At 38.0% G+C, this 21661-nt stretch overlaps 1 protein-coding gene across 5 annotated transcripts in view; it reads left to right on the top strand.

The window, feature by feature from the left end:
- The window catches only part of ATL2 (atlastin GTPase 2), a 91426-nt gene that overhangs the window by 56752 nt on the left and 13013 nt on the right, over window positions 1-21661 (top strand). For all 5 annotated transcript variants that reach the window (XM_069108597.1, XM_069108598.1, XM_069108596.1 and 2 more), the window contains 6 exons: window positions 250-494; window positions 9632-9766; window positions 10735-10839; window positions 18122-18172; window positions 18504-18560; window positions 20109-20201. In XM_069108597.1, the coding sequence (XP_068964698.1) occupies window positions 294-494; window positions 9632-9766; window positions 10735-10839; window positions 18122-18172; window positions 18504-18560; window positions 20109-20201 (642 nt within the window). In that variant the 5' untranslated portion in view covers window positions 250-293. The remainder of the gene's footprint in view (window positions 1-249; window positions 495-9631; window positions 9767-10734; window positions 10840-18121; window positions 18173-18503; window positions 18561-20108; window positions 20202-21661) is intronic.

Genomic DNA, 21661 nt, shown 5'->3' with positions numbered 1-21661 from the left:
GTGTGTTGTATGCCCCCAGTAGAATGTAAGCTCTTTGAGGACAGGGATTATTTCATTTTTGTTCCTTGAACTCCAGCTCCTACCTTGATGCCTTCCATAGAACAGTGCAAGATGCTAAGTTATTTACACCTCAAAACTTGTTTCAAGGAATTATAGCCTACATTGTGTCTGTACTTTAATAATGAGACTGTGGATGATTTATTTATTAAGGTAGGAGTGTAAAAAGTGTCATCTTTCTCTTTCTCTTAGGTGAAGATTACGAAGATGATGAGCTGGTGAACTCAGATGAGGCTATGAAGAAACCCTGTCCAGTGCAGATTGTTCTTGCCCATGAAGATGATCACAACTTTGAGCTTGATGAAGAGGCATTGGAGCAAATTTTGTTACAAGAGCATATACGTGATCTTAATATCGTAGTGGTGTCTGTGGCAGGAGCTTTCCGTAAAGGGAAATCATTCTTATTGGACTTCATGCTGAGATACATGTATAACAGGGTGAATAGTGTCTTTTTGCTTTTTAAAAAAATTTCCCCAAACTTTATAAAATAGGATATAGAAATAATGATTTTTGTAGGCTGTAACTAGCTCTGCTTATTTCTCCTTTTCTTCTCCCTTTCCTTAATTTTATCAGCTACTTTTTTTCTTAAGCACACAGTATCTTTATGGCCTGAAAATATAGGACATTATTGTTTACTGGAACTGGAAACTTTCAAATTAGGAGTGGGAGTCCTAGGTTTTTTGTTTGTAATATCAGAGACAATGTTTCTAAACCTTCAGTTGGTAGAAAATTTTTTACTAAACTAGATAGTTTATTAACTAAAATTTTTACTTTTAAATAAAAGTTTTTTAAATTTAAACAGCTCCTTTCCCTATAAGTCCAGTTTCTTCTAGACCACTGCAGTTTTACAGTAGATAATCTATGGTAGAAGAGTAACATAAATATTTTATTGGTCTGTAATATAGCTTTGGCTTGGGTCAAACTGGACTGAATCTCTTAAGATTTATTTCTCACCTCTAAAATTTTATGTTTCTAAATTTTGAGCTTGATCATTATTTTATATTAAAGGCTAACTGGTAAGCAGTTGAAGTAATAGATTATAATTAATGCCGCTTATAGCTAAACTAAGTATTTTTTTTTCTTTTTGGAGGGCAATTGGGATTAAGTGACTTGCCCAAAGTCACACAGCTAGTTTTTGTGTTAAGTGTCTGAGGCCGGATTTGAACTGAGGTCCTCCTGACTCCATGGCCTGTGCTCTATTCACTGCACCACCTAGCCACCCCTAAACTAAATATTTTTGTGGTTGATGCTGGAAGCTGAGGGAACTAAAGTAAATCTGAAATTTATTACAAATAGTACTACTATGAATATTTTTGTGCATTGGTCTTTTCTTGCTGTCATTAACTGTTTTGGGGTAGAAATTGTACTTAGTGGTGGAATCACTAGGTCAGAGGAGCAGAACAATTTCATATTTCTTGCCTGACTTCAAATGGTTTTCCAGAAGAGTTGGACCAAATCTACCAGCAGTGATTTAGCTGGCTTTAAGGTTATTCTGCCATGTGTGGCTATGCATTTACACAGATTAATAGGCTCCCACTCCCCTGCTCTCCCCATCCTTCTGAATGATTGAGGACGTTTGATGTAGAATCTGTCACTTGTATAGGGAAAGTGTATAGTCATCAAAATTGGTACTCTTTTGAAGAGTACTACAAGTCAGAATGTATTATCTAATGTAACTGTAATAGTAATTTGAGGTAATTGTAATTGTACTGACAAGATGCTGACTTAAAAAAAGTCATTTCTACTGAACAGGCAGCTAGGTGGTTTGGTGGAGAGAACTCTGGGTCAGCAACTGGGAAGACCTGAGTCCAGATGTGGCCTAAGACTACCACAAGCTCTGTCACCCTGCGCAGGTCATTTATCCTTCTCTCTGTTTGCTCATCTGTAAAAAAGGATGATAAGCAGGGTTGTTAGGATCAAATGAGATCATTTAGAATAGGGCCTGACATATGGTAGGCAGTCTTAATAAATATTTGCTTTAAGTAAGCTTAATAAATGCTTCCTTTCTTCCCCTTCTCTCTGAATAAAATCATAGGATGGATTTGTGCTTTCCATTTAAAATAGTCTTTATTATAAAAAGCTGCTTTTTGCCTAATAAAAAAGTCAATAAATTTTTTTGGACCTTTTCAAGAGGTAGCTCTTTAAGTAGCTTGGAGAATACTAAGATTAAAAAGAGTTTTCCTGACTCCTGCACAGTGCTTTTTTGATCTGATCTCTTCATTATCATATTTGATAATTATGAATAAGAGTCCTTGATGCATATCAATAACTTTGTTTATTAATCAGAAATGGAATTAAAGAGGTTATATGGAACTAGTTTTATGGTATATATCACTATATGTTTTATGTAGGTGAAAGTTAATACGTAATTGTAGATGTTCATGGTAGAATTTGTTGGTCAAGAAAATGTGATGCTAATTAGGGTGGCAGTTTAGGGAATCTGAAAGAAATAAGATCATTTTGACTTTTTAACTCCTGTAGTGAGTTGAATTAGATTCCCTGACTTTTAAGCATAGAGATTACATAAGGGTGTTAAAAAAAAAAAACCCTTGGAAACCCTTAGGTGTAAAGGTAAGCATTTCAATAATAATAATATCTAACATTTATATAGTACTTTAAGGTTTGAAAAGTACTTTAAAAATATCTCATTTTATTCTAACAACAGCCCTGGAAGGCAGGGGTTGTTATTACTCCCATTTTGCAGGTGAGCGAACTGAGTTACTCAGGGTCACACAGCTTGTAAATGTCTGGGACTAGATTTGAACTCAGGTCTTCCCGACCCCAGGCCTTGTAAGTTTCTCACTAGGATAGCTAATACTGGATACGTCTTTTGACCTTGGCTGATAGATAAGTAGAAAATTTCTCAGTCCTGAGTAACCCTTAGCTTCTACAGTAATGAGTGAAAGCCATCTCCAGTTGTCTTGATTTATATCTCACCACTGGACCCATATGACTTTGGAGGAAAAGTGAGGCTGGTGACTTTTTACAGCCCTCCCTCACTTAAAGCCAATTCACTTGGATGTCATGGCATCACCTCCCAGATGTCATGGTCCTCTTGGAGAATGAAGGACAAACATCAGCAACAACAACTTAATGTGTAATCTTGTTCTACCACCTGTTGATATACCACTGGAAACACTGAACTATATACATACCCATATTCTCACTATGAATGGAATTGAAAGGCACAAGTTACCAGTTAGTAGTACCTAACTATTGAAAACAGTTAAATAAAAGAACTGTTTACAGGCTTTACTTGGAGTGAAGAAAAAAGCAGTAGGTAAGGATAGGTTTTGTTGTACATCTAGAATTTTTGAAAAATTATGTGAACAGCTATTCATGTTATAAGAAAAAACACCACATTTGGGATCTACCCTTCTCAATGTTTTATGTAAGTGCTGTGGGAGGAAGCTACAATGGCTCTTGAGAACATGAAATCCAGAAGGATAGCTTCAGATATGTGCAGAAAAAAATGTAGTTATGACACAATTTTATTGGCATTTGAATTCAGTTTCTCAAGACAATATGAAGGAAATGAATACAAGTAAACCTTTTCAAGGTCTACCCCCCCCCCCCCAAAAAAAAAAAAAAAGGCAACGGAAAGACATCAGTAATGGACAGAGTTGCTTTTCTTTTTTTCTTTAGAACTAGTAACATAGGCATTTTCCTTGAAAAGGGAATAAGAATTCAGAGAACAAGATATGACCTTAAAAACTTTTTTCAAGCATAGTACATATGTTAAAATCAGACAAAATTCTCTTGCTTGCAATCACCTGAGATGTAAGCCATAAGTAGAATTCAGGTAGAAGAATGAGCCCCTGTCCAGTTTTGGGGATGAGGATGATATTTTACTGATTTATTTCCAGTGTCAAGTTGCCATATGGCCTTAGGGAGATCTATTTTGACTTCTTAGCTTAAAAAATTTCTTACACAAAATCTCTGATATCGCACCCTTTTTAATTATTAAAGTTGAAAAATCCAGTTTTGAGTATTTTCAGGGAGGAGTCTTACTGAAATGGGGATGAGTTATTTCACTGAAGTACTTTATTTCCTCTGTTGATTTAGCAGTTACCCTAATTCCTAATATCTAGCATTTATGTAGTACTTTAAAATTTTCTGTGTGCTTTACATGTCCTCTCTTTTGTTTCTCACCACAGCTCTGAAGGGCTGTCTTTAGCACTGCTTTACAGATGAGGAAACTGAGGCAGAGAGATGATGTCACAGCTAGGAAGTGTCTGAGGCAGGGATTTGAATTCATGTCTTCCAAGTCTGGTGCTCTTCCTGTTGCATCATTTAGTTCTTGATAGACGAGCAGTTCAGGAGGTCTTTTGCTTTCCAAGCTGTCAGTTCTTGGAGACTTTTTCTTCAGCGCGTAACATCAGTGTAGGGTCTTTATCCTTAAGGTTGTGTTAGACACAGGGCTGACCTGCTGTGCCCCAAGGAGTTCTCTTCCCAGTGTCTGCAGAGATTGGTTAACTTAATTTTTTGGTAGAAGGGCAGCAAAATACCTCCCTTTATAGGGTGACCAAGTAGCTTTTTATTCGCACTGGAAATTGTACCTGAACCTTGAAAGGATGTGCTGTGGCAAGTCGAACCATTTACAAGGGGTCTGGGACTGACATCTTTGAATACTGGAATCTGTAAACATGAACTAGTACTGGAGCAGGGAAATGGCTTGATGGTTTATTTGGGTCTGACATGTTTCACCATTAGTGCCTGAAGGTGAAGAAACTCCTCCTGATGCACACGGAACTGTTCTGCAACCTAGACCTCCCATGGCAGTTGAGTGGTTTAAGCGATTTGCCCAGGTGCCGTCATGGCCATCAGAGATCACAGACAGAACTTGAACCCAGGCCTTACTAATTCCCAGGCCAGTTATTTATGCCACATTGCCACATTGCTTCTGTCCATACTTTTCTATAAGGTGCCCAAGTTTATAAAAAGTAACATAGCAATGTTATGTTGACTCTCCGACAGGGTTGCTGCCTGTTAAGTCATAATGTAAGTGTTACAGTATCTGAGGGGAAGTGTGGTGGGATGAGTAAAGTCTTGTCTTAGAAAGACCCAGTTTCAAGGCCTGTTTCTGACATATAGGTAAGCTATGTGGCATTGCTGCAAGCAAATCTCGCGATCTCCCAGTGCCCCCAGGCAGCTCTCTTAAGATTTAGGTTACATAACAGGCCATCAGCTCCATTGGAAGTGTTCTCAAACTATGAAATCATGGGTCTGCATCTCCACCCACCAAAATTTTACATGTCTTTATAGATGAACTGAACTTGAACCCAGGTTTTCTGAGGCCCACCCTATATCCACTATACTACTGGGGAGGTATGCATAAGTAAAATAATGCCTATAAATATATGTACATATACATAACATGAGTTACAACATATGACATATAGAATACTATATGGATAATAGAATAGGTATATGTGCATACCTATGTGTATTGTATGTGCATATATCTGTATCTATATAAGATATTTTCTGCTCTGACTCTGGGAGTCACTTAACCAACTTTTCAGTGCCCCAGGCAACTCAAGACTATAAATTGCAGAAGATTAGTCCATCTGTATTGGTAGAGGAGTTCTCTATAAAAAAGAAATCACAAATCCTGAACAACCCTCTCTCCTCTTCAACTCTTGAATATTTAAGTTCTGATTAACCTTGGTTCCTCGGGGGCTCTCCTTCTCTTCCCTCCCCATTTCAGATGTGCCAGTACTGACTTTGATCAAGTGGGAGGCAAGTCTGATAGAGAAGAAATACTAGAATGTTTTCACAGGTTCAGTGATTTGGGGTTGGGCTTGTGCTAGCTAGGGGGACTCCTGCCATGAAAATGCATGATTTTTCTCTATCTTGCTTTTAAGTTAAAATGGCAAGCTTAAAGTTGGGGTTCATATTGCTGAAGTGCTACATGGCTGTTTCTGTGTGATATGTGGTATTCCACACTAAATGGAGCTAATCTATGAGGGAGCCTGGACAAAACTCCAAAATTCTTATTATTTAGGATCTGATATCTCATGTAAAATGTCTTCCAATTTGCAGAAGCAAATATGTGAACAGTATTATTACTTTGAATTAAATGAAGGTGAGAGCTGGACTAGAATAAATGTAGTTATATCCTCTTAGAAAATTCCATATCATTTATCTCTGAATTTCAGTGCATATCTAAACTTGGGTTATAGAAACTTAAATTCTTATAAATGGCTTGGCTAATGGTTAATTGAAATGATAATTGACCCTTTATCATCCAGGGGACTATTATATAAATTGTATTGTTTGACTGCTTTCTTTCTCTGATTAGAAGGAAATGTTAACTGTATTTGTGGGAAAGGACTAGAAGGGAAGGAGACATGCTTGAGCAATTTCAGCTTAAAGGATACCTTTAGTATACTTGTTACTTAGCAAGGCCTCTTTTAGTTTGGTGTTTTTAAATAGGCTGGAATGAATACAATAATAAAAGTTATTTGCTATTATCAGCAGCAGTGTAAATGAAGATGCCTTTGATTGCATTGTGGCATTGGAGATAATATACTAGGCAGGCCACCAGCTCCTCCCCACTCAGGTCTTCAGACTATCCAAACTATTACCCACACTCAAGTAAGAAACATTAAAATACATTCAAAAGTCTTTGGATTATATTCATTTGAATTTTGTGTTTGCCACTGCTGCTACAACATTTCTGTGACTGTTTGAGAGACAAATCATCTAATGCCAACTCGGAAGAATACGCATTGAAAAATTGAATTCACATCTGTTTTCATTTAAAACTGTCTGTAGCTTTTGAGCTATGTGGGTCAGGTAGGTAGCTCCAGTGGGTAGATGGATGGGCCTGTAGTCAGGAAGACCTGAGTGAGTTCAAATCCAGCCTCAGACACTTACTAGCTGTATGACCTTGGGCAAATCACTTAACCTCTGTTTGTCTAGGAGGTAGCTGGATAGCACAGTGGATAGAGCACTGGACCTGGAATCAGGAAGATCTGAAGTGAAATCTGGCCTCAGACATTTACTAGCTGTGTGACCCTGGTTAAATCACTTAACTTCTGTTTGTCTAGGAGGTAGCTGGATAGCACAGTGGATAGAGCACTGGACCTGGAATCAGGAAGATCTGAAGTGAAATCTGGCCTCAGACATTTACTAGCTGTGTGACCCTGGTTAAATCACTTAACCTCTGTTTGCCTTAATCCACTGGAGAGGGAAATGGCAAACCATTCCAGTATTTTTGCCAAGAAGACCCCATGCATAATATGGTCCACAGAATCATGAAGAGTCACACACGACTAAACCCAAATAGCTTTTGAGCAGGAATCCCCAGCAACTGAAAGAGGAGTAGGGGGAAGAGTATTGAATTATCTGCTGATTAATTTAGATCAATAAACCATGATGAGAGGTTATAGTTTCTGATCTTTCAGTCCAGAGTGGAGTATGAGGAGACGGAAAAATATATGAAGAGCCATTTCCATAATTATTTCCACCATCCTTTTAGCAGTTCCTTTTTCTCTCTACCTGCAGCACCAAGGCTATTTATAGTTTTAAAAGTCACAAAAGACTGGTATTAGTGAATACTACTCATCTGGCATGTACTGTTAGTTCTAGGCCTATACTGATGGTCCTTAGCCAACTTGAGACCCCCTTCTTGGTATTAAGGAGAATTCAGCTGTTTTTTGAGGCAGCCAGGGTATTTTATCCTTTCTTGAAGATCAGTAATATTTTTTGCTTGACATAAGTATCTTTGGTTTTATACTGATCTTTGGCACCTATATTTGTTTTGTGGGCCTATGTAGGGCCTGTATTTTGTTTTCATAGATGTTCTATGTTTTTTTCAGTGGAGATTAGTTTCAAGGTGATTTGGCTGAATTAAAAAAAGTGTTATTAGACAATTTTGTGATTTCTAAGATTATAATTGCAGCCAAAAACATGTTAATTTAAACAAAATTAGATTATGTGGGAGGTTTGACAGTGATATTTATACATGTTAGAGGAGGGAATAAGAAACTATTCTTGGAGCTACCTTTTACTCTTGATAATTTTGTATGACTATCTTGTTAGTTTCCTTTGACGACTTTTTAGGATCTCCACCAAAGCCTCACATTGAATATCAGAGATGAAATACTGTTCGTTACATTTTTTCATATTGGAACTCTTTCTGGTGCGGAAAGCTGAAAACCGGCAGATTATGTGACTGTTCTAGGTCTCAGTTTCCTTCTCTATAATATAAGGGAGTTGGATCTGATCCTGTTTAAGGGTCTCTTACGCCTCTGATTCTTATTTTCTAATCATTTTTAAAACAGTCTGGTCTTTGAAATTAAGTTGGTTGTGTCTCAAAACAACAAAGATGACTTTCTCTCTTCCCATCCCACTCCCACTTTTAAAGGAAGAATACTTAATAACCTTATTAATCAAGAATATAACCTTATGCAGTGGACATTTTGTAACAAATGGGTATGTCATAGACTCAATCAGAGCTAGAAGGGACCTCAGAGGCCAGCTAGTCTGACACCCTCATTTTACAGAAGATCTGAGGATGAGAGATGAAGTATCTTGGCAAGATCACACAGATAGCATATGTCAGGTGGTGGCATTGAAGCCTGGGTCCTCTGAGTGTAAAGCCAGTGTGCTTTTCATTTCATCTCTCCATCTGTATGTTTGGTCTTTAAAATTCTTGCCCTCGTTTTGCTGTTTATTCAACAAAAACTTTTGAAATTGTGTCTGGAAGTCAGTGAGTTAAACAGACAGATACAAAAATGACTGACTAAAGTTGCCCCTGTCCTTAGTGACTTTAAAGGCCAGTAGGAGAGACAGCATTTGTTTGCTTGGGGAAGTCAGAGGAGGTGAAACGTCCAGATAACTGGTGCTCATGCATTCAAATGACAATTGGAAAACATGTAAATCCTTTAAAAACATGTTTAGGTTCTTTTTTTGAGCCTTCTTGATCATTTATTTTTCATTATGAATATCACTTGTATTCATTCTATAATAGGGCAAGGATGACCTTGTGTGATTGGTGGCTGACCTACTGTGTGTAGTCCTGGTCTTCTGTGCTTTGAATTTGTCAGCTTTTTTTCTAGTTTTTCTGTCATTTATTTTGGCTGTCATTTATTGATGTGTATGCTTGTCTCTAGCAACCCTTCCCCCTCCCTTTTTCCTAAAGACCTCTATGGATTAGGAGACCAGATAACTCATTAGAATTTTTTCTGAAGTGAAAATAAATAAGCTTTGGATGAGTACCTAAGACATTTTTGTATGATTATCTCCATGCATGAATTTGGACATCTAAGGGCCAGCAGGAGGGAGAATAACATCACAGGGTTGGTTCTAACACCTCCCTGCCCCTACCCCCCACCCCCCCCATTTTTGGTTTCATTTTAGCTGAGGATCTGGATAAGTGAAGCATTATTTTTGTTTTCTTGTTTGATTTCTAGCATTTTGGATAGCCCAGCAATTGTTTTGTTAAATGGACCCTATTTTAAAGAAAGTTAAGTTTGTGAAGCTGTTCTAGAATAGGATTTTCCTGAAAAACAGTGGTCTTTAGAATGTTTGTTTTAATATATAAACTTATGCTTGACTTCAACAGAATTCCTCTAGTTGGATTGGTGGAAATAATGAACCATTGACTGGCTTTACATGGAGAGGTGGATGTGAGAGAGAAACAACAGGCATACAGGTCTGGAATGAAGTGTTTGTAATTGATAGGCCAGATGGAACAAAGGTAAATTTTTACAACAAATGTTCCCTTTCTCTTTTCTCTCCTTCTGCTCCCCTTCCCCCCCCATTCCCTTCCCCAATTTTTTTTTTTTTAAATATCTTTTATTTGAGGTTAAACTATAAATGAAGTTTTCTTTGTGACATCTAATCTGTTTTAATATTTCTGATACCTTGTCTGAAGCGTAAAGTTCAGGTGTGTGAGATTGACTAGTCTAGACTATCTTGCTGTCCTTTGTAATCTCCCTGCTTTTTCAAACAAGATTGTAACTGGAGGACATTTTATCCTAAAACAGGAGGCATTTTCTTAGTCATTTTTCTTTTTTTTTCTGTCTGTTTTTTTCCTTACTTCTGATTCTCTTATCCCTTGAAGAGCACCTACCAAACCCTTATAGTAAAGATAAAATGAGAAATTCTTGGCAGTCAGGAGGGAAAGAGATTGTGTAGAGTCCTATAAGCAGTCACAGGTTGTGGAAAGGAGAGGGGAAGTTGGGACTACCCATGTTAAGACAGGAAGACTTTCTTTTTTGTTAGTAATGAAATCTGCAGGGAACTCTGACACTGGCATGCCTCTCCTTTTCCCTAGTAACCTGGGTCATACTGTTATTTCCCTTTGCCAGACAAGCAGCAGAATTATTGGCTGAGGCATACATTTGGGAATGGTTACGCTGAATGCTGGGTATTCTGAATTATGGCAGGTAGCCCACAAATTTCACAGTGCCCACAAGAGTCTGTTAACTGTTACACAATAACTTCAGAAACTCTGCTTCTTGGCTCAGGCTGTTTGCTGCTTTGTAATTGCTTTGTTGTTTAAGTGCAAAAAAGTATTGGGCTAATGAATTGACAAACAAAATAGTTGAGAAGAACCCTGAATGTAACTCTACTGGCATATAGTTAGTTATGTAAGTCTTGTGGAATATATGGTTGATGGCCAGTTCATTTCCTTAACATGCTATTTGTTGTTGTAATTTCTAGGTTGCTGTACTGTTAATGGACACCCAGGGTGCCTTTGATAGCCAATCAACTATCAAAGACTGTGCAACTGTATTTGCTTTGAGCACTATGACAAGTTCTGTTCAGGTGAGACATGGAAATTATGTAGTATGCTCAAACTAGAAAACCCTAACGCATTTTAATTATTTTCTACATATTTTAAAAACTGAGTGATATTAGAGAAATCTTAAAGCTTATGTTTCTACCTCTCTTCTTCTATTCTGTTTTCTGTTGTTCTAAAGTCATACCATATTTTCATTACCTTCACAGAGGAAGCTATTCATCCTAAATTCTCATCCTTTTCCCATGGTACCTGTTTTTTCTTTGTTTTGTTTTTTGGGTTTTCTTTTTGATTTTTGGAGGGTAGGGCAGTTGGGGTTAAGTGATTTGCCCAAGGTCACACTGCTAGTAAGTGTAAAGTGTCTGAGGCTGGATTTGAACTCAGGTCCTCCTGACTCTAGGGCTGATGCTCTATTCACTGTGCCACCTAGCTGCCCCCATGGTACCAGTTTTTATAAAAAGAAAATAGAGATTGTGTTATAAGGCATACAATGGAGAGAGAGAGAGAGAGAGAGAGAGAGAGAGAGAGAGAGAGAGAGTGTGTGTGTGTGTGTGTATGTGTGTGTGTGTGTTGAGGTATCAGGGATAAGACATTTTAACATTGGGAAGCTTTTTCAGTCTTTTTGGTAAAGCTAGGGCTTGGTTATTGTCTGAGCTAATGGTAAAAGTATAGATAAATAAAAACCTAGAAAATTCCAAATTTTGCTTAGGTTATTTTTGCCTTCGTCTCCTTTATTTTTACTGTAGAACTTTAATCCTTGATTCCTTTATTAAGAAGAGTCTTGTTATTATCAGTTTTGTTAATAATAAACATAATTGTTAATTCTATATCACAAGGTCTTAAGCATGACAATCTGTCTTTTCCCCAGCTTTGCATTTAGCACACATCCATCAAATGTCCTGCATTTATTCTTCTCATTTTCTTTATGGAGGAATAGGTATTAATCCAAGCAGATAAATGGTTGAAAGATGGATGTTGGGGAAAAGGGAATCTCTAGGACACTTCACTCCTTGAAACTTTTGAAGGATATTATACTGACATCTTTTTAAGAAAAGAGGACTCTCTAAGGATAAAAATTGTCCTTGGCAGCTATTGCAGTTGGTAATACTCGTATTCTGGAGGTTTTATGGAAGTTGTATGAAAAGTTCATATGTTAGGAATGTGTACACCCTTGGTGGGGGAGAGCCCTAACTATTTTACCAAATTGGGAAGGGGTCCTTCCTGTGCCTCAGTCTTATTGGTTTCCTTTCCATTCCCCTCTCTATTTCCTCTTTTCCAGTGGCCTGTATTAAGACATTTACTGATTAAATGTGAAGTTAAGTACATAGTATGGGGTGAGGAAGCATTCCCTTCAACTGGGAATTCTTGACCTGGGGTCATTGAATTTGTTTTTAAAAAATATTCTGATAACTACATTTCATTAGTAATCCTATGTATTTAAAAACATTCTGAGGATGTGTGTATAGGCTTCACCATACTGCCAAGGGTAGAGTCCATGACATACACAAACATAAACCTCTTTCCCTCTTCCCAGAGCAACCTGTGCTCCATATCTAAGGTGGAGGTGAAGGGGCGGCCAGGTGGCACAGTGAGTAAGAGCGCCGGCCCTGGCATCAGGAGACCCGGGATTGGTTCCGGCCTCAGATACTTGGCACCCACACAAAATAACTGGCCATGTAACCTTGAGCAAGTTACTTAACCCCAATTGCTTTAAAAAATAAATAAATAAAATAAAGTGGAGGTGGAGGGGGGGTGCGGAGTAAGAAGATGAAGAGGAGGCTTTGACCATCTGTACTATAGCTAAGTGTTGAAATAGAACCTTTCATCACCACTGCTAGGATGCTACCTTTGGTTCTATTATTTCTTTTCTTTTTATCTGGAATTTTCTAAGGCACCGTCTCCCAGTGGCTGTAACCGTGCCTTTACATGGTTCTTGTAGCTAACAGTGGAGGCAGCATGGTGTAGTAAACTCAGTATTGGACAAGTTGTGCCCTCTCCAGCTAGGAATTTGCTAGGTTGTCTTGGTGCCTGCTGCATAGTAGATGCTAAAAAATGTTTGTTGACTGATTGATTCCCTCGTCTGAATCTGTAGGTAAGTTGCCTGGTTGGTCTGCCCTTCCATCCTTCCCCTAGACAAAATCAACTAAGAATATAAGAACTGAATTACCAAGACATGTCATAAAGCTGGAGATCATTACTATATTTACCACATGAATGGTATAGACAATGAGTTCAACTTCCTTAGCTTGTCATTTTATGCCCTCTAGTATCTGGTGCCGCCATGCCTTTCCAGTTTTATTAACTGTTCTGTCACCTGTGGTTTACACTCTTGACAAAGTAAACTACTCAACAATTCTGGAAATGAAAGAGCACAGCAGAAATGAGGTCCAAATGGAAGTTAGCACTCTAACCAAGATATGTCAGCAGATGGGGAAGTACTTGGCATTTCTACCATAAATAGTGTCACATTTATAAAACAGTTTAAGATTTATAAAGTGCTTTCCCCCAAAAAACTTTGTAAAATAGATAGTATCATTATTCTTACATGTAACAAATATTTGTAGAATTTAAAATATAATTTGATATTAAGGGATTTTAAAATCATAACTGTCCTAGGCCCCAGTCTTTCCACTAAAGTTTCTCTGACTTACGTAGCAGTCTTGGAAGTAACTTCTCTCTGTTCTTTATAGCATTCTGCATGTCCATGCCTATCATGACACTCATTATATTTTCATCTGTTCTCTAGTTAATTTGTGTATCTGTCTCAAGCATCTCAGATTCAACATGTCCAGTCCTCACTGTACTGTTCTGGGCACATCATCCTTGTCACTCAGATTCACAGCTTTGCTGTTGTCCTGGACTCCTCGCTTGGACTTACTTCCCACATCTAACCTCTTCACACCGTCTCTCGCATTTATCCTCTTCTCTATTCCTAGAGCCACTAGCCTACTGTAGGCCCTCATCACCTCTTTCTGGATCACTGCAGTTGCCAGTTTGGTCTTTCTACTCCATTCCATGCTCTCCTCAACTCCCAGAGGGAACGTCCTAAAGCTGAGACCTAATTCCTTCACACAGACCTCAGTAAACTCCAGTATCTCCCTGTTATTTCCAGTATTAAAGAAAAATTCTTCTGTTTACCCTTTAAGACTCTTTACACTTTATTCCTTTCTAAGCACTACGATCCATCCGGCTGTTCTGGCCTATTCACTCTTCTTTGTATCTCATGTGGCATTTCTTATCTCTGTACCTGTTTCCCACTCCTGGAGTGCTCTCCCTTTTTGCTACATCTCTTGGAATGGAATCCCTGGATTCTTTCAAGGCTTAGCTTAAAGACACCTTGTACAGGAAGCTTTTCCTCATCCTACAACTACTTAGAGCAGAGGTGGGGAACCTTCAGCCTTGAGGCCACATGTGGCCCTCTAGGTCCTCAGGTGTGGCGTGTGGCCCTTTGACTGAATCTGAACTTCACAGAACAGATCACCTTAATAAAAGGATTTATTTTATAAAATTTGGACTCAGTCAAAAGGCCACCCCCAAAGACCTAGGAGGCCACATGTGGCCTTAAGGCTGCAAGTTCCCTACCCTAGAGCATTTTATTTTTTATTTTTAAACATTTGATTTTAAAACTTTGAATTCCAGTTTCATTCCCTTCCTCCCTTGTCACCCACCCTTACTGGGAAGATAAGCAGTTCAGTATAGGTTGTACATGTGTAGCTAATGCAAAACATTAACATAGTAGATATATTGTAAAAGACTGACTATATTTCCCTCCCTCCTATCCCACCTCCCACTTGTACTGTTCTCTACTTTGATCCCGTCCCTTTTCAAAAATGAGTGCTTCCAACTTCCCTCCTCCCTTCCTGCTCTCCCTTCCATCATTCCCCCCTTTCATCCCCTTCCCCCCTACTCTCCGGTAGGGTGAGATACCCTATTTAGTGTGTATTTCATTCCCTCCCCAAGCCAAATTCAATGAGAATAAGGTTGACCCATTCCCTTTTGCCTTCCTATTCTTTACCTCCATTGTAACCATTTCCCTTTGCCTCTTCTATATGGGATAGTTTACCCCATTCTGTCTCTCCCTATCTCTTCTCATTATATTCCTCTCTCACCTTTTAATTTCACCTTTTAAGTATCATCCCTTCCTATTAAATTGGTCCTGTGCCCTCTATCTATGTATACCTGTAAACATATATACACACATTCACATATGTATTCATATGCCCATATATCCTCATATATACATATATATATATTCTTTTCAACTCTTTTCATACTGAGAAAAGTTTCATCAGTTACAATTATTGTTTTTCCATGTAGGAATGTTAATAGTTCAACTTTGATAAGTTCCTTATGATTTCTTATCCCTGTTTACCTTCTCATGCTTCTCTTGCTTCTTATATCTGAATGTCAGATTTTCTATTCAACTCTGGTTTTTTCATCAAGAATGCTTGAAAGTCCTCTATTCCACTGAATGACCATATTTTCCCCTGAAACATATGCTAAGTTTTGCTGGGTAGGTGATTTCTTGGTCTTAATCCCAGCTCCTTTGACCTCCGGGATATCACATTCCAAGCCCTTCGATCCCTCAGTGTAGAAGCTGTCAGATCCTGGATTATCCTGATTGTGGAAACACAGTATTCAAATTGTTTCTTCCTGGCTGCTTGTAATATTCTCTCCTTGAACTGGGAATTTCGCGATCTGGCTATAATATTCCTAGGAGTTTTCTTTGTGGGATCTTTTTCAGGAGGTCATCGGTGGATTCTTTCAACCTCTGTTTTGCCCTCTGGTTCTAAAACATCAGGGCAATTTTCCTTGAGAATTTCTTGGAGGATGATTTCTAGCTTCTTTCTTTGATCATGGCTTTCAGGTAGTCCAATAATTTTAAAATTGTCTCTCGTGGATCTATTTTCCAGGTCAGTGGTTTTTCCCATGAGATATTTCACATTGCCTTCTGTTCTTTCATTTGTTTGGATCTGTTTAACAGCATGTTGATTTCTCATAAAGTCATTAGCTTTCATTTTCTCCAGTCTAATTCTGAAGCAATGATTCTCCTCATTGAGCTTTTGAGATTCTTTTTCCATCTGGCAAATTTGGCTTTTCAAGGCATTCCTCTCCTCATTGCCTTTTTGAGCCTCTTTTGCCATTTGAGTTAGTCTATTTAAGGTGTTATTTTCTTTAGTCAGGCTGTTGACTCATTTCTTAATTTTCTTGCATCATTCTCATTTCTCTTCCCAATTTTTCCTCCACTTTTCTTATCTGCTTCTTAAGGTCCTCTATGGCCTGTAATGAGCTCATATTTTCTTTTGAAGCTTTTGGTGCAGGAGTTCTGACTTCACTGTCTTCCTCCTGTTCCATGCTTTGCTCCTTTTTGTCCCCCAAAATAGGAGTCTAATGTTGGAATCTTCTGTCTGCTTTGTTTCCTTTGCCTGGTCATGTTGCCTCTCAGTCACTTGACCCCTGGGCTTTTTGCCACAGTAGGACTCTGCCACCAGACAGGGGAGCTTCCATCCCAAATGCTGGGGTTTTTTCAGCTGCTGGAGGTATTAGTTCGGTGCCCTCTCTGAGGTCTCCACATGCTCTGGCAAGCTGGACACACACCCCAGGACCTCCACCCTAGACCACAATGCAGGTCCAAGCAGGTTAAAGCAAGAGCGATTACCCCTCATACTGGTCGCTTGGTCCCCCTACACTCTGCAGCCCAGGAGCTGAGGGGCAGGGGCTGTGCTGCAGCCCTGAGCAGCTACTCGCCCCGGGGGCAAAAGCCAATGCACTCCCAACTACTAGGTACCAAAGTCCACACTGCACTGACCTCTCACTTTGACCTTCTCATCCATGTGTTGATAATTCTGGAGCTGGCCACAGCTGCTGGTGACCTGGAGTCCCTCCAGCTGGTCAGGCCCGCCCTGGGGCTAAAACCTCCGGCTCACTCGGGCCTGGGCTCCACTCCCAGAGCACTGGGCTGTCCTCGGCAGAAGGTTAGCTTCTCTGTGTCATTTTGTGGGTTTTGTGGCTCCAAAGTTTTTCAGAGACCCCTTTTACGTGGATTGGGGAAGGTGGAAGCCGGAGCCGCTCGGAGGTCCTGCTTCTACTCCGCCATCTTGACTCTGCCCCCTACATTTCCTTCCACCCTAGAGCATTTTGCTCTAAATTTTTTTTTTTGCCTTATTTGTATCCCCAGTGCTTAATTTCAGAATGGCTTAGCACATAGTAAATTCTTAATAAATAAATGCTCCTTGCCCAACTGACTTCCCCCTCTCAAATCATAATTAAATTCTACAAATGTTTATTACATGTAGGCATAATGATGCTATCTACTTTACATTGTAGTGTTTTGCCTGTCCATGCCTAGTATGGTCGTTTGGGGAAAGCACTTCGTAAGTCTTTCCATCCAGCTCTGAGGAACCACCCCACCAGGTAGCCACCTGTTGCATCCACTACTGAGATGCATTCTCTGTTTAAATTTCCAGTTGCTGTTAAACTAGGTTTTGTGTACCAGTATCTTCTTGCCATTGTTTAGATTCCCTCTGAGTAACCGAAGAAGCATTTATTAAACTCTTAAAATGTGTGAAATGCTGGGAATACAAATAGAAAGTGGAAAGAGCTTCTGCCCTCCAGGAGGTCACCTTCTGACGGGAGATAATTACTGCAACTGGAAGTCAGTTGGAAGGCTCCGGGGCACTTAGGCTGAGGAATCCTAGTTGCTTCTTTTAAGGTCCTTCCCATCAATAATACCTTAAAACCTTTTACTTCTTACTGGTTAATGAATGCTAGTTAGTGTAGATACTGTTGTAACAACATGCTGCTTCACCTATCTAAGGAAACTGGAGAAAGGACCACCTGGGAGCTTGGCCCTTCCCACATTGTAATGTCCTCTGGGTGCTCTGCTAACAGAAAACTTTTCAAAGCATTGGAGAGGGATATAAGCATACAAACTACTGCATCTGGCTGCTAAAGAGTCAGGAAACCAAGATTCTTGATTATTAGGGAAGCAGAGTATGTTATAAGTAATCCAGATTGAAGAGCTCAGCTTAAAGGAGGGATAAGGGTAAAAACTCCTGCTAAGACTGGGCATTGCTGTGCTTCAAATTTTTTTTTTTTTTTTAAGTTTGTATCATAGAAAAATTTGAATTAAAATCAGAAAATGAGGATTATTATAGAAAAGACCTTGATATCTTTATTTTGTTGGTTATAACAGTAGATGAAAGCTTCATTTATGCTGTGGTGTAAAAATTATAACCATTTAAAATGTTAATGTTAAAATGGTATATCTTATAGTGCTGTATAAAGATTGATTGCTTTTCTTAACAGGTATATAATTTATCTCAGAATATTCAAGAAGATGATCTTCAGCATTTACAAGTATGTATATTAGGAAATTCATGTTCAGTGACTTTTGGTAAAATATTTCATCTTCATATCTACTTGGAAAACCTTAACTCTCCACCCCCTTTGTACAATCTAACTATAACAACATTGTGTGCTGTGACATTATAAACTAGTTTGGTTCTTTATCAGGATAATCTTTGTTATATTAAACACTATTAGAAAAACTTAAAATGTTTGATTTCTTTTAATGTTTTCTTTGAGCCATATTTAATTCCTGATTTAAAAAAATACCATTTAATCAGTGTCGCATCACACACTCTTCATATCTTCCTGAGTCATTAATTTTAATAGCCTGATTTAATAGTTGTTTACAGAGTATGGAAGACTTGCAATGGAAGAAATCTACCAGAAGCCGTTTCAGGTAAATTTTTAAAAGTTATTTTGCTTTATCATGAAAAGTTTTCAAGTTAGCTTCTATCTTCTGGAGAAACAGTTGAATCTTTAGCAAATATCACTTAGGTTGGTCACAAGATTGCCAGGAAGGTATGTAAGGAAGGAGTTAATCTGGGCTGTTTGTTATCAGTAATTTTTTCAGATTTTCTGAAGGTTCTTCTACTTTTCAGTATAATTGACTTGATTTTAATGTAGGGCTTTGGCTCTGTTTCAGCCCTCTATTATCACTTCCTTTCCCCACTTGATCTTTATGTGAAGAAAGCCCTCACTTATTTCAACTCTGAACTAATTTTTTGTGTGTACACCTTATGTAGCTTTGAGTCAATTTTATCACTTTTTCCTTTGGTTACTACTTATCCTTGTAGCAGGATTCAGAATTTGTGAGGTGAAAATTAGATTTAAGTGGTTTTTAATATATTTTGCTTTCTCAGGAGGAGCCCTTAGTAATGATGGGAATACAAATGCTATAATTTCAGCTATGCTTTCTTTTTCATGTGTTCAGTATGTAATAGTAACTGAATATTTTGAAATCATAGAATATTAAATCTGCTACTGCTGGAGATCATCTAGTCCACCCCTATTTTTTAGATAAGGAAAAAGATTCGTTCAGTTGACTTGCCAGTTTAATTTTACTCTTTGCTTGGAGACATTTGTAGACAATAAGATTGTTCTTCATGTTGCACCAAATTTTGTTCGTTGATGTTATACTTTTTTGATAATGACAATGATCCTATTGATGTATTGTTTTACTGGATTTTTGCTGACTACCTTTTGGAAACTGATTAGGGTAAAGGTTAAAGTCTCCCGTGTGTATGGGTAGAGGTAATATCATTGAATTGAACTTATGTCAAATATATTGGCCTCTATTTATACCATGTGAGGTTAAAAGGGCACTGGGCTTGAGTTTTTTAAAGTCGTGTCCCCAGCCATGCCATGTACTGATTGATAACCTTGAGCACAAACCACTTTGCCTCTCTAGTTTCTCACCTGTAAAATGAATATGTTGGACTAAATAATCTTCCAAAATGGCTTTCAGCTCCAGAAGTCAGTAGTTTTACTCACCACAGACTTAATACAATTGGTTTATGTTATTCTGGAATGAAGACTCAGCTAATTTACTTTATTATGATCAAATTATTTGTTTAATCCCTTTGTGGTTTTAAAAAATTAAGTTGCCAATATACTTTTAAATGGCAGTAAGACCCAATTTATTTTCTTTGATAACATTTAAACTTTCAATTAGATAATGGCTCTGTGTGATGGAAGTGTGAAGCAGGTATTACTGGATCATATACATGTGTATACACATGCACATACGTGTGTGTGTATTTATGTGTGGTTTGTGGGTGTATAATATGGAGAGGAGAGGGAACAGATGATAGAGTCAGAACTAGAGCCTGTACTGTTGTTTCTGGTAAAGATTGTTTAGAGGATTAAGGGAAACTTGGATGGTGATAGCAGTAAATGCAGTCATCTTTGTGTGCTGGTAAGGTGATCACTTTTTCTTTTTGTGTAGACCTTAATGTTCTTGATTCGAGATTGGAGTTATCCATATGAGCATTCATATGGCTTGGAAGGAGGAAGACAGTTCCTTGAAAAAAGATTACAGGTGAGCCAAAGAGAATGAAGAATGAATATGTACGTAGTACAAATAATCCAGTAAGTAGTATTTGTGTGTATTAACCAGAAATAGTAAAATAGCCATGGCAATAAAATGCAGTAGGTACTTAGAAAAAGGGTAGTCCTATTGAAAATAACTACAAAATGCATAAAATACTTGAGAGTCATTCTGCCCAAACACACTCAATATTATATAGATTAAAATACATAATGCTTCTTACAGAAATAAAGAACAACTTAAATAGCTGGGAGAATAAATAAATATTCAGTGCTTGTGGTAGAGCTATACCAATAAAATTAAAATAATATTACTACAAAAGTTAATTTGTGGATTTAATTCTTTACCAATCAGACTACCCAAAAGATTCTTGCTAGAGAATAAAATAAAGCAATAAAATTCATTGAGATGAATCAGAGATTTAGAATATCAAGGAAAATAATGAAAAAAGTAGGCATGAAGGAGAAATAGCATGTCCAGACCCCAAACTATATATATATGTATGTATGTATTTTTAAAGCAATTGGGGTTAAGTAACTTGCCCGAGGTTACATGGCCAGTTATTTTTGTGTGGGTGTTAAGAGGCCGGAACTGATCGCGGGTCCTCCTGACTCTGGGGCTGGTGCTCTTACTCACTGTGCCACCTAGCTGCCCTGTCAAACTGTATTTTATGAGGTAGCTATCAGAACCATTTGGAACTAGTTAAAAAACAGAAAAGTATATCCATAGACTAGATTAGGGAGAAGCAGAAATAATGGAACTCATTAACTCAGTGTTTTATATACTTCAAAAATATAAATTACCCCGGAAAGAACTCCATATTTGATAAGAACTGCCAGGAAAACTGGATAACAGTCTGGCAGAAATAAGACTGAAATCATCTTGTACTGTATGCCATAATAAATTAAAAATGGATAGCTTTTAGCACAAAATAATTGGAAGAGAAACAGATCATACACCATTCACTGCTTTGGGTAAGAGATGAATTCTTAATCAAACAAGGGATGAGTATAAATTTAGATCGCATGAAATTGAAAAGTGCAAATTAATATATACAGGATAAGAAGGGAAGCATTTAACTGGGGAAAATCTTTTTATCAGATATCTTTGATTTTAGACAATTAATAGAAACACAGGATGTTTCCGAAGTCTTAGTGCAGTTTTAAGCTATCAGAGCTCTTAAAAGCTTCAGTGTAAGCTACTAAAACTTAAAACATCATTAAGACTTTTGGAACATGTTGTTTATCAAAAAAAAAAAAAAAAAGCCATGTTCTGACAGATAGGTGGTTGAAGCACACAGTTCTCAAAAGAAGCATCCCCAACTATTAGCCATTTTATGAAAGTATATGCTACATCACTGATAATAAGAGAGATGCCAATCAAAACAACCATGATGTGTCCCCTCTCACCCCCAGAAAATTGTCCAAGGTGACAAGAAAGATGAGCACACA

Source organism: Petaurus breviceps, unplaced genomic scaffold, assembly GCF_028583685.1.
Source record: "Petaurus breviceps papuanus isolate PSGF00001 unplaced genomic scaffold, PetGlider_PUasm1.0 90407, whole genome shotgun sequence".
NCBI classification, from domain to species: Eukaryota; Metazoa; Chordata; class Mammalia; order Diprotodontia; family Petauridae; genus Petaurus; species Petaurus breviceps.
This window is presented reverse-complemented; position numbering and strand designations above follow the sequence as displayed.